The 12,720-nt window shown below is 35.7% G+C and overlaps 1 protein-coding gene across 10 annotated transcripts in view; it reads left to right on the top strand.

The window, feature by feature from the left end:
- Nucleotides 1–12,720, top strand: part of PPFIA2 (PTPRF interacting protein alpha 2) — a 594,728-nt gene that overhangs the window by 534,888 nt on the left and 47,120 nt on the right. For all 10 annotated transcript variants that reach the window (XM_049791955.1, XM_049791956.1, XM_049791957.1 and 7 more), the window contains 6 exons: nucleotides 3,705–3,788; nucleotides 4,135–4,266; nucleotides 5,238–5,300; nucleotides 7,605–7,696; nucleotides 11,322–11,457; nucleotides 11,939–12,159. In XM_049791955.1, the coding sequence (XP_049647912.1) occupies nucleotides 3,705–3,788; nucleotides 4,135–4,266; nucleotides 5,238–5,300; nucleotides 7,605–7,696; nucleotides 11,322–11,457; nucleotides 11,939–12,159 (728 nt within the window). The remainder of the gene's footprint in view (nucleotides 1–3,704; nucleotides 3,789–4,134; nucleotides 4,267–5,237; nucleotides 5,301–7,604; nucleotides 7,697–11,321; nucleotides 11,458–11,938; nucleotides 12,160–12,720) is intronic.

Below are 12,720 nucleotides of genomic sequence, written 5' to 3'. Positions count from 1 at the left end.
AAGGGCAATGAGAGGTGTTGAAACCCTCATTTGGGGGGTTGCCAGCTAGGCACACCAGGAGACAGGAGGGCTGCTCTTTCCTACTGCAGGTATTTGTCTACAGGTGGGTTTCTGCAAGTGAGAGGAAAAAAAGGAGTATGTACGTACGTGTGTTGCTGTCTCCCTAGCCCATACAGAGGACACCCTTTTGATTCATGTCCCTGCTGCAGGGGTTGCTCATGCATTTGGCACATAATACCCAGTGGTTAAAATCCCTAAACAGCATAAGAGCCCGGGGTAGGTACTAAGGCTGCACACCTATGCTTGTTCTCTGCCAGACAAGCAGTGGAGACTAATTGTTTAATGTCTCAGTTATAAAATAATTTGGTTCTTTTAAAGTAATACAGAATAACACTTTAGAAACAAATGAAATGCACATAGATAAAGGAAACATAAAATATTCAAATACATTTTAAGTGCTTAGAATAATGATATTTATTTTGATTGTAAGGCAAGCTGAATTTTAATTAATTTTAAAGTATCTTTATCCTACCAAAGAGTTGTAAAGTGAGATGAATGTGGAGATCAGCTCTGTTTTCTCTTATGCTGGAAAACAAAGTACTGGTATTCTGAGCCACATTCAGGAAGATTTCTTTTTTAACAAGGATGTACCTATGAACATTTTAATAATGTTAGTGAAATAACTGAAAACTATCATCCAAAAAGATTTTATATTTATAATCCAAAAAGATTTTTTTTAAACATATACCTTACTGAATTATTAAAGCAGTAGGAAGTTATGAAATAACAGAATTGGATAGCTATAAGAATCTTAAGAGAACATCATGTTCTTTCAAGATTATTTTCTTTATAAGAATTCAGATAACATACATGATTCTGACAATAATTTTACTCCTTCTCCTCTTCCAAATAATAGTTAGCCCTAATACCACAATTACTTAATGCATTGAAAACACTGTTTCCTGCTAAGGAATAAGGTATGGTGTGGTTTGGACTGAAAAATCTACTTTTTAGTTTGAAAAATGAATGTAAATTATATAGCTAGCTAGACCGCCTTCTCAAGGATGGGTTATGACAGACAGCACCACATTTCAGAAGACTGAAATGAGATCCCCTTTGAACCTAGAATCATTAGTTTAGTTATCTTCCTATTTTGCATTAACCTGCAATTAAGTGTAGAAGCAGCTATGGTTAAGTAACTTGCTTTTAAAGTTTGCAGTCAGCTAATGAAACTTCTAAGTAGTTTAATTTTGTAGGGTGATAGCCTCAATGGGTTTTATATCTCCCTCAATAAAAATGGTTTCAAAAGAGGTAAAATTACTTAAGCCTTCTCCATCATCAGCTCAGAGCTTTGATGATTTCAGATCTTCTCCTGACCCTTGGAGACACATTAATGGAAGGCCTTGAACCAATAGTGCAGCCAGAACTCAAAAAAGGGGCAAAGTCTATCCTCTACAGAGGAAGATAGAGCTTCGTCGCTTTGTGGAAGGGATGGCGTGATCTGGTTTTCTGCAATCACAGGGGCTTAACTTTTTCAACCCTATCTTTCTATTTATCCAATTGGGAGAGGAAGCAGTGCATTAGCACTTGTGTGCTGAAACAAACTAATATGTAAACCTCAAAGATAAGGTAAAGAAAATCATAGAGATTGGCACTGGTCCAAGTCATAATAAACAGAAAAAAATAGTTTCAGATAATTAATGAGTTCAAATACATCAAAATACGCCTGCTTCATGACCAGAAACAATAACTGCACTTATTAAATGAGCTTAGTTACAAAGTATACTGACTTTCCCTTAAATTTTGCAAGAATCTGTGAATATGCTTACTCTGAAAAGAATAGTAGTAATCTTCAAAATTAAGCATTATTCTTGTATTTATACAAAGCAGGATTTTCTCACGTGGATATCTTGATATCAAAAGTTGCAATTTATATTTGTAAATCTCTGGATCACAGGCTTGGTTTCTGTCTGATCTTTTGGTCCCCGATAATACTAATGAGTTTAAGTTATGGGTAATTTTCAGTTACGATGTACATCTGGAATTACTTTGGTATTTATTCCTAATTATTCTGATAAATCATTAGTAGACAACAGTATGAAAAGAAGTCTTACTAAAAAAAGACAGTTGTAAAATTAGTATTTCTTGAACATATTAAAGTTTGCTCATCTAAAGATGGAGTCCAGGATCTCTTTTTGAGAGAGGGTAAATCTGACAGTGAAATAGCATTTGACAAGCACGAGCTCACAACTCAAAGTCATCAGTAGCACTGTCTATATGCCTTATGCACATTCCTGTTTCCATAGCAACAAATCCAATATAGCATTTCCCTTTAAGGGCTTTTTTTTTTCATTTTGAATGATAACATAGACTTGTTTGATATGACAATAACATGAATATTCATGTTTTGCAACAAATGACCTAATTAAGGTCAACTTCTGTCAGAAATAGTAATGAATCTTTGGATGGATTACCATTTCTATACTCAGTAATGACTTTTCATTCCTATTAATGAATTTTTATTTATAGGTTCTTCTTTTATCTGATGACCTTGATCTTCCAAAGAGATCCACCAGGGTGGATCCTTTCAAAGGAACAAAAAACTATATTGTTTATTTGGATGACAGGGCTTATGTAGTGTATTCTAAAATGGAATACTAAAGCTCGAGCCTTGTCTCTTTTGATGTTCTTTCTATTTTCTAGAAATTAGGGAATGTACCATAACATTGCACAGTTCTGTAACTGACCGATCCATTAATTCAGTATTTATGCATTGCTTTCATTCCTAGAAAATGATAGAAGAATTATAAAGGACTTTCTGACATTGGCCTCGCAGAGTCCTGTTCTGGTGTTTAGTTTGCCATAATTCAAGAAAAAAACATTAGATTAGACAGTATTGCTTTGAATCCACTCTGTAGTAATATGTCATCAGCCAGCCATCACTAACCTTGAACCTCCATGTGTAGGTTGATAGCTTTTTTAGCATTCCATTCTTTTCTGTTTCTCCACATCAACTGCATCATATTCACCAAGTATCAGTGTAGTTTATTCCACGTAAAAATCTGTCAGTTAAAAGTATTAAATTTTCAGTCACGCTTTTCTTTTAAGCATTCTGTGCTGTGTTCTGTTCAGTGTCAGTGTCTTTAGTTCTGATTTTTCAATTTTGTCCCTCTCCTTTTCCTTGACTTGTTAGTCTGATCCAACCTCTTCTACCTCATCTGATGATTATCAATATGTTATGGAAGCTAAACTACAAGAAATGATCTCCATACGTAGGAAGGTAGTCCTACTGGACTTTACTTTCTATTGCTAAATAGAATCCATCTGATTTGTTTTCATTTTCTTTAACTTATTTTATTTTTTTTTATTGATAATCAACCATCGTGCAGTTCAGTGCTTCAGGAGCTTACAATTTTACGATGGCAGGTTTGTGTTCAAACCATGCACAGTCTGCATGTTACATTTGGCTGATTTCATTGCTCATAAATAACTCCAATGTTTTGCTGATGCTTGGATGTAACAGGCCTTTGTAGCTGACACATTTCAAGCAATGCTGTTCAGCTGCCTGTTTAAATAAAGTTTCTTTTCGGAAAAATAAGTTTGCAGTTAGTAGTAGCTTGCTTTATGTTTTGTTTAAACTTTACTGACATAAAAACTTACAAAGCCACTTAAATTACAGAAGGAGTCTTTCTATTTTTTTACAGGCAGAAGAAAGACATGGAAACATTGAGGAACGTATGAGGCACTTAGAAGCTCAACTTGAAGAGAAGAATCAGGAACTTCAAAGAGTATGTGTATTGCAGACAACTTCTGTGCACTTTTAGTTTGTCAGTGTAGCGCTACATTATGCACTCTAGCACACAAATCTACTGGTAAATATTTTATTTATAGCAGTGATGGCAGCATCTTCCCACTTAACCATCTTAATATACTACTTTACATCTAGTTGCAGCATTCAGAGTATTCTACTGATACAACAATGAATGTGCATTAATCGGTAACTAATTAGATTTCCTGTGGCATTTCTTTAAATGGCTACAGTTAGCACAATTTTTTTATTATTTTTTAATGATACGAGTCTGTACTGGTTAATTTTGGACCCTACAAATCTGTCTCTTCTATTCTACATTACAGGCAAGGCAAAGAGAAAAAATGAATGAGGAGCACAACAAAAGATTATCAGATACCGTAGACAGACTTTTGACAGAATCCAATGAGCGTCTGCAGCTACACTTAAAAGAGAGAATGGCAGCACTTGAAGAAAAGGTACAGTGCAAAAAGCAGTATAAAGTTCAGTTTAATAAAGATTCTCCTGTATGAATCATGTTCTACTTTTATCAGGATGGAGGCATCGTGCTAATTTTGTATTACCAAGTATTACCACAAATATGGTCTAACTTACACCTTCCACTCTTAATTCAAGAGTGCACTCAAGCATCTTTCCAGAACTACTGCAAACTGGATATGCTGAATATTGTGAGTCCCTGTTTTATCGGCGGGGAGTCTGATGAAGAGCTTGTAAAGGACCAGTGCATGACATGGTGCAAGGCACTGAAGGAAAGTGGATAAGAACTGAGGAATGGCCACATTTCAGATGTGCTGTCATTCCTGTATTTTAACTTGCTGATTTTACCTCCCTTCTCCCTCTGGGAAGAGTCAAATGCTGTCACCACAGGAGAAGGACCATCTGCCCTTGGAAAGGAAACGTTATTTACAGGTTTTCTGTGATGCGAGATACAGCGGGCCTGCAAAATTTGAATCCCATAACCTTGATATTCACCCTCCTTAATCCCTCCCTCTTCTACGTATTTACCTTCAGTTTGATCTAAGGGGAATCATTCAGTGTCTTTCAGAAGGATATTTCAGAACCTCTCAGAGGATGTACTTCTGGTTTATATCATTGAAACAAAATGTCATACGAAGCAAGAAATAGGCCTGCCAAAAGAAGAACCTGGGAGAAATAGTTGTGTAAGAGTGTGACAGTTGCTCAGATCAAGCAAGATGCAAAGGTTTTGTTGTTGTTGAAAAAAACATGGTCCTACATGTTTGGATTATTTCTAGTGTTTAAAATTTAATAAATACTCAAATGAAGCGTTAAAGGATTTTAATTTTAAAGCCCAATGAATATGAACTTTGCTAACTTGTACGTGAAGGCTATGTCTATATGGTGATATCTGATATTTAACATATCTCTAATTTCCTTCTCTCTTTTTTTTTTTTCTTCTTTTCATTCCTAGAATGTTTTGATTCAAGAATCTGAAAGTTTCAGGAAAAACCTGGAGGAGTCTTTGCATGACAAGGTACTATAAAATACTCTGATTTTATCTGTTTTTATCAAAAGTTATATATTTATTATTTTGAAATATGTATATGGTATATTAATTATCCAACTAGCCTGTAAAATCTTCCTGGCATCAATAATAATTCCTTTAATCACCCACATGTCTTAACTAGCCTTTGAGGGTCTCTAACAATTGTTCTGAGCAAGGTTCATGGTTGAGATCCTAGCCTCAGGAATTCAATACTGAAATTCATATTGATTTTACTGGCTCTGGAATTTTTGTTCTATCAGTTTTAATTCTGAAAAAGTCTTGTTTAACAGAAATGTATGCATAACTGGTTACGCTTTCATAGTGAAGAATGTAATTGCTTGATGTGATGCAATTCTTCTTAACAGGTGCAGTGGCATTATGCTAAATACAGCTGAAAGTGGCCTTTCTTAGTTCGTTGCAAACTAACCCCTAACACTGTTTAGTGAATCAGTCAAATTAATTCTAAATATTTGTTCCAGTCCCAAATGTTAGGATTTTGTTTTGAAGTTTTACTTGCCTTGAGTGCAGTAGGATACACAAATGTATCTGCATTCAGATTCACAGAAGTGGTTTTGTAATGTATCAAATCCATTTGAAAGCGATTCCATAGAATTTAAAAAACATAACTCTATTCCATACTAATATAATTATATATCATATGACATCCAAAATCAAGAACTTTGAGAAAAATAACAAAAGAAGTATCTGTTCAAATGAATTGTTATTTTATCTACATTCAGATAACCTTGTAGAAAGGCAGTGAGATTAAAGTCCAAAAAAGAAGCTCGTACTGCATTTTAAATAAATAAAATTTCTGCACTGTACTACCACAGTTATAAGGTGATTCAGCTGTCTCAGAATCAGGATCATACTTCACTATCAAATTAGATAACAAAAAGGACATTTCTAAAACTGTGTCAATTGAAACAAAAGTTTCTATGATTTTGCTACCAGAGAATCTAGACCTAAATTACGGATACCAATTTTGTCTGTGTAAATAAGGTATATTTTCTAATGTTATCTCCAACTTAACTGTATTGTTCTTTCAGTCTGTTTTCTGGCTTGAGTGTACATATCAACTCTTGACAAAGATGAAAAATCCAGTACAAAAATCTACATTTGTATCAAAAGTATTTTTGTAAAGATATTTTTATTTATTATATTTATTGAGTCTTGCTTAAGGGTGGGAAGTGAAAGAAATAGAAGACCTCCTGTTACCACTCTGTGCAATTGGAGATGAGTTCTCTTCACACACAACCACATAGATCTGACTCCAGAGTTTCTAAGTTCCCACTTTAAAGGGTTTATTTGTTCCACTTTGATGAAGAAACTGATGAAGCAATTTCAGATAAATGGACATAACAGCAGATATTAATAATCTCTATATAACTAGCAAATGATACAAGTAGGGTGACCACCAAGTCATCTTAGTAATTCTATTCAACCAAGAAATAGTGTAAAAATACTGTAATAAGAATTACTGAATCTGATATTACTTAAGTGCAGATCCTTTTCCTTCCTAGCGTTTTTGGAATCCTGAACATTTTAAACTCTAGGAACAGCAGTGTTGCATCTTCATCCCATATTCTCTCTTAATATCTTTTAAAATTCTTTGATTTCATTTTATTAGTAGACGATAATTATTTGTACGATTTGGGAACAGCACCGTTTTCCCTAGTGGTTGCTGTCAATAGCCTTTTTGTCAATAGCCCAATAGCCTTAGCTGGTTCCAAAAATCCAATTTTTGTGGCATGGTCATTTTTCACTAGCAGCACCTCATACTGGAATTTCATCAACTCCCAAGAGCGAGCTGTAAAGCTGCAGTTTACCAAGTCACCTAAAATGTGGTTGTCTCTAAGTCTGTGTCTCTGTCAGTAAATAAAAAGGTCAGGACACAATCTCGGTCTCTAAAGGGCAAATGGGGTGTTGCACAGTGAACTATGCCTGGCACGGATAGTGCAGTTAATGCACAAATCAGTGCTGGTTCTTCTTTTCTTCACCCTAGCTGTAAAAGCTGGGGGGGGGGGGGGGGGGGGTATTTTCAAGGACAAACCTGTCCTGCCATCACTTCCAGCTAGTGGAAAAACAGTAGAGTGTTCTACAGACTCCTCTTGATGCATATTGTCTTATTAGCAATAATGAGACATGAATGAGTTCATTGCCTTTTTTGTTATAGTCAGTGCTATATTCAGTGTGTCTTATCTTACTTGTTTAGTTTTATGAGAGCAATATCTGATAAAGTAAATGTATTTTATATCACAAGTAAGTATGTCTTACTATTCTTATTTCCAGGAAAGACTTGCCGAAGAAATTGAGAAACTGAGATCTGAACTGGATCAAATGAAATTGAGGGCTGGTTCTTTAATCGAACCCACCTTGTCAAGGTAATACTTAATGGCAAAAGTTTCCTTGCTTTGAGTTGAAATAGACCATAAATGGAAGTGTCAAGCCTTTACAACAGGGGTGTGTTCAGACCACCCATAAAAATAGCCATGTATGTCTTTAAAAATGTAAAATCTGTGCAATGATTATTACTGTTGCTTTTCACTTTTTTCATAGGTAAACGGGGCCTTATAGCAGTGAGTATGCACTGAAATATTACTGAGATTAAGGAAAGTCTTTTAAATTATGGAATCTTTTCAAAAGCATATGCAAATATCCCTTTTTTTTTTTCCCCCAGGAGACCTTAAAGTTCAAATCATCGTCTTTAATGCTGAAACTGACCAGCATATTTATGCTCATATTTATTTATTTATTCTATCAATTATATTTAATAATTATTTTTTTATTAGCAAGAAATAACTCAGCTTTTCTTAGTGTGTAGAATAAAACCACGAATCTTCAGCTAAAGATGAAGGCAGTAATGAGGGAGATCTGAAATTATCATAACAGGACATTAAATATTATGCCTCTTTTTGGCAGAAAAGCAATATGGGAACAACAGTGAGACAGAGACCATAAAAATATCTATTAACAGCTGAAATTAATTTATAAATCTAGGAAGTCCTGCTTGCCTAAAAGTATCCCTCAAAATAAAATTGTTACTTTATTAATAATTGCATGCCATGTCCTCTTTTCATAACAAGCAACATGTTAATGTCTAAAACCTGCCAGCCAAAGCTCATGGACCAAGACTAAATTCAGAGCACTGTAATCCTCTAAAGTTATTCTTGTTGGATAATTTTTTTGCTTGCATCAGGTATTGTCTGCCCATTGTTTCCTCAGACATCTTGCTCAGTATCTGGTCGTACTTTCTCCCTCAGCCTTTTACCGTGTCTTGGAATAATATTTTTCTGTACATGGAGAAGTGTAAATTGATGAAATTCAGAATGTGATGCTTGTAACTGTTCCAATTTTTGTTCCTTTGGGAGTGTAAGTGTGACTACAGGCACACACAACACTTTTTTGAGAGTGCTCGCAAGGACACAGACTGTTGAACTGCTGCAACAAACAGCAGAGACTTTTTGGAGCAGTGTCGTTGGGGAGCAGCAGCCTTTCTTGCTGGGCAGATGAGTATCACTAGCTTGTGCTCTGTAACCAGGAGTCCGACTAGCCCTTGTCAAAGGGCTGTTTGAACTTGGTAAGCTGTCTAAATGTCTTGGGCATCCAGCAGGTTCCCCTAAAACAGTATACTTCCCCTTCCATGACCTCACCTCACGAAGCTACCAGCCCTCTCAGGAACAGGGAGGTATCAGCATTACACACTTGCTGTTCTCAGCCATATCCAGTTCTGTATTTGCAGGAGTTTGTTCTTGCAGCAGAAGAATAATGAAGCTGGTCAGCAGATAGGTATTTGCTGCCAGAGACTGGAACTTGGGCTCTTTCTTTTCTCCTGCCAGCTTACTGCACAAGTACTAAGTACTATCAATTATCAGAGCAAAGTTCTATTACAGCAAATACTGTACACAGAAAATAAAAAAAGTCACTGCCCTAGAGGGTTTACTATATAACAGATGGGAGACATACAGACAAACTAAACATACAAAAACCCCAAAAGATTATCTTCTGGTGCTGTAGATGGAGAGCTTAGGACATTTGTAGCCCAGCTGTTGTCAAGTTTTCTTATTGGTATAATGAAAAAAGTGAGGTTTAGAGAATTTTTTTAAAAGGTAAAATTATATTTTTCTAATATTATGGAAGTTCCTACCAGGCATGACAGGAAGCATAAGAGAAGATAAACTGATGGTTGTTCAGAAAAGGACATTTATGACAGCAGTATGAGCTCTGATGTATGCTCTACCCAAAACTAAGCTCTAAAACATTATTCGGTATCTGTGACATTTTTATGGATCTGATTTTATTGCTATGGCACATAGCCACATTTCAGGAATTCCGGTACCTGGGTTTTTTTAATTTGTTTTCTTATGGTATTTATTTTTTTTATAAAAGAAACTGTAATAGTGCTTGAAATCTTTCCATTCTTATTTTAGATTTGCCACATTACTTACAATACCAGACAGTAATTACGTTTCTTCCTTCCGCTCTGTCAAAGTAGCTCGTAGCAGAGGCTTTCATATGTTATCATGATGTTTTTGTATTTCCCATTTATCATTACACAGGCATCACTGTTGTAATATTTTATCTTTCACTTTTACTTTATTAATGTGATGTTTGAAATTTGAGACCAATGCGTCAGTCTTCCAAGTATGAGTATGTTTTAATTCAAATGAAATTCTCCTCAAGGAAAAGTGGATCTCTATGTTTAGAAACTGGCTTGGAACTAGAGCCCAGGAAAACAGTCATGCTTACAGCCTGCAGTTTTCAGCATAGATATCTGTGGTTTTCTGAATTATTTCCTTTATTTTGGAAAGCAGACATTCTCTTACTTAGCTTTTTTATGTCTAGAATTAAAACCGTCATTTTCTTGAACAGCGTTCTTTTCAAAGTGAGAGAAGTGCTTAAACGCAAAACTTATTCCTATTTTGTGTCCCCAAACTGATTACTACCACTGCTGTGAACCCTGTAAGTTGTCTGTAAGTGATGGCAAGCATTTTTTCCAAGTTCAAAAAAGAAAAATTAAAAAAAATTTAAGTATGACATTAAACTCTCATTTTATGCTCTTATAGATAGTAAAATGTCAAATACATTTTAGGATTCGCTATAAGCGAATACATACTTAGTTGTCTTATTAGTATAGTATTTGTTACATTTCATTTTTCTACTGTAATCGTGCTATTCATGTATTTTCATGTGTAGATTGCTTACGTGTTAAGAAATAGAAATTGTTTAGGTCTCTACTGCTGTGTCTGGGTGCTCAGATGGTGCGCGGAGCCTTTGCTCTTCTGGCTCGGCTACACGGCCGGTGGGCAGAATGCTTCTATTGCACCGTGCAGGGAACTTCACTGCTGTTGTGTGACCAAGGACAGAAAGGCCAGGGACTGTTGTCTGCAGCCAAGCAAAGATATGCTGAAGTCATCATGTATATGCCTCACTACAATGTCCCAAGACTTACCAGGACTACAGGAAAAATTGGGGGTTAAAACTCTCAAAAGCATCATCAAATAAAGATGAATCATTCATAACCAATGTTATATATTGGAGACCAGTTCACTAATATATTTACAACGTAGAGCACAGACTTACAGTAGGAAAGTGTTCTAGATATCCTCACTCATGAACATGTAACGTGCTTACAGTAACCTCAGGCATATTTATTCAGGCGAGTAATGGAAGGAAAATATACAGGATAGTACATTCAGCAGCCAGTTCTGTTAATTATCCTGAAATCTACTTGTTTTATCATGATAAAGTTTTGGATGATAAGTTTTACTGTGCAAGTCCTTCATTTTGAAAAATCACAGGTTTTATTTGTTTTCTTCCTTAATTTTCGCATAATATGATTTCAAGTTTTCACCTTTAAATGGTACTTTGTGATGTGGTTTTGTCATTTATTATGTGATACATAACAATTCGTTTGGTCAAAAAAAGAAAGCTGTGTTCCTAGACTGAAGGTCATTGGGTTGTTGTTACTATTACTCTCTCAGTCTACTTATGTGGTTCTTTTTATAGGCCTCACCTTGACACATCAGCAGAGCTGAGGTATTCTGTGGGCTCCCTGGTTGATAGCCAGTCTGACTATCGGTCAACTAAAGTGATAAGGCGACCTAGAAGAGGCCGGATGGGAGTACGCAGAGATGAACCAAAGGTTAATCCCCAATTTCTTCTCATATATTCCCTGATAAGAGAATGTATTTCAGGCTGTTAAGCTTACAGTTGATGTATTTCCAGAAAACAACAACAACAAGAAAGCCAACAAGCCACCAAACAAGAAAACCCAATCCAAATAGTGGGATTTTTCTGTACGTGCTCAAACAAAAGTACGGTTGTACTAAAATGAAGGCAGAAAAGATTGAAGTTCAGACAACAAAGTTCAAACATACTAGACTATCTGTCTTTTCTGGGTATTTGTTTATGTAAATTTTCCTCTTGTTTAATTTTACACAGCAGTTAGAAATTACAGGAAAATACTTTACACCCTCTGTGGTAATATTGCAAGTATTAATGGAGAATTAATCATTGAATAAATACTCTTAAATGTTAGTTGCTTTCCTTTCCCATTTTATAGAAGTTCAACTTTGCAGTTGTTTTTCATGGAATAAGCCATACACATCCTAATTCCTACTCAGGTAAAATCACTTGGAGATCACGAGTGGAATAGAACCCAGCAGATTGGTGTTTTGAGCAGCCATCCCTTTGAAAGCGACACTGAAATGTCCGACATCGATGACGATGATAGAGAAACGCTTTTCAGCTCCATGGACCTCCTGTCACCAAGCGGCCATTCCGATGCCCAGACTCTGGCCATGATGCTTCAGGAGCAGCTAGATGCAATCAATAAAGAAATCAGGTATGTAGCCTGAAGCAGCTGTCATGCATTTCTGACACAGCTTCAAGCTTCCTTTAGTGCATGAGTTCAGGTACTGATCATATTAGGAAACTACTTGTACACTTAAAGGACTAATCAAGTGTCTGCTTTTCATAAGTGATTATCGATTGTGTGAAGATAACAATGGCATCTTCATTTCCTAATCATAGAAATTTCTTTCAAAAAATGTTCCAAGTGAAGAACTGCTGGCCAATTAAAGAGAAATACATTAGAGAAGGCTAGCACATGGCAGACTTGACAGATCACTATTCATAGTCCTCTTTTCAAGGTCTTTTACACTGTTCTGCATGACTCCACTTTCTAATGATCTCATATCAGAAATATTTTATTTCAGTGCTCTTCATGCTTTCTTCTGATAATTATTCCTGTGTTACATCTCATATAAGCCACGTTTTCTAAGACATGGTTTTGATTTTCTATGGAGGCACAGAATTTGATTTTTCATGCTCCAAGTTGGGTTATAGTGCTTGGAAATAGGTGATGCATTGAATGTAACTTAATAATTTCTGTGCAAATTTAATG

Source organism: Accipiter gentilis, chromosome 34, assembly GCF_929443795.1.
Source record: "Accipiter gentilis chromosome 34, bAccGen1.1, whole genome shotgun sequence".
Taxonomy (NCBI): Eukaryota; Metazoa; Chordata; class Aves; order Accipitriformes; family Accipitridae; genus Astur; species Astur gentilis.
The sequence above is the reverse complement of the archived record's forward strand: the minus strand, read 5'-3'. Positions and strand labels throughout refer to the sequence as shown.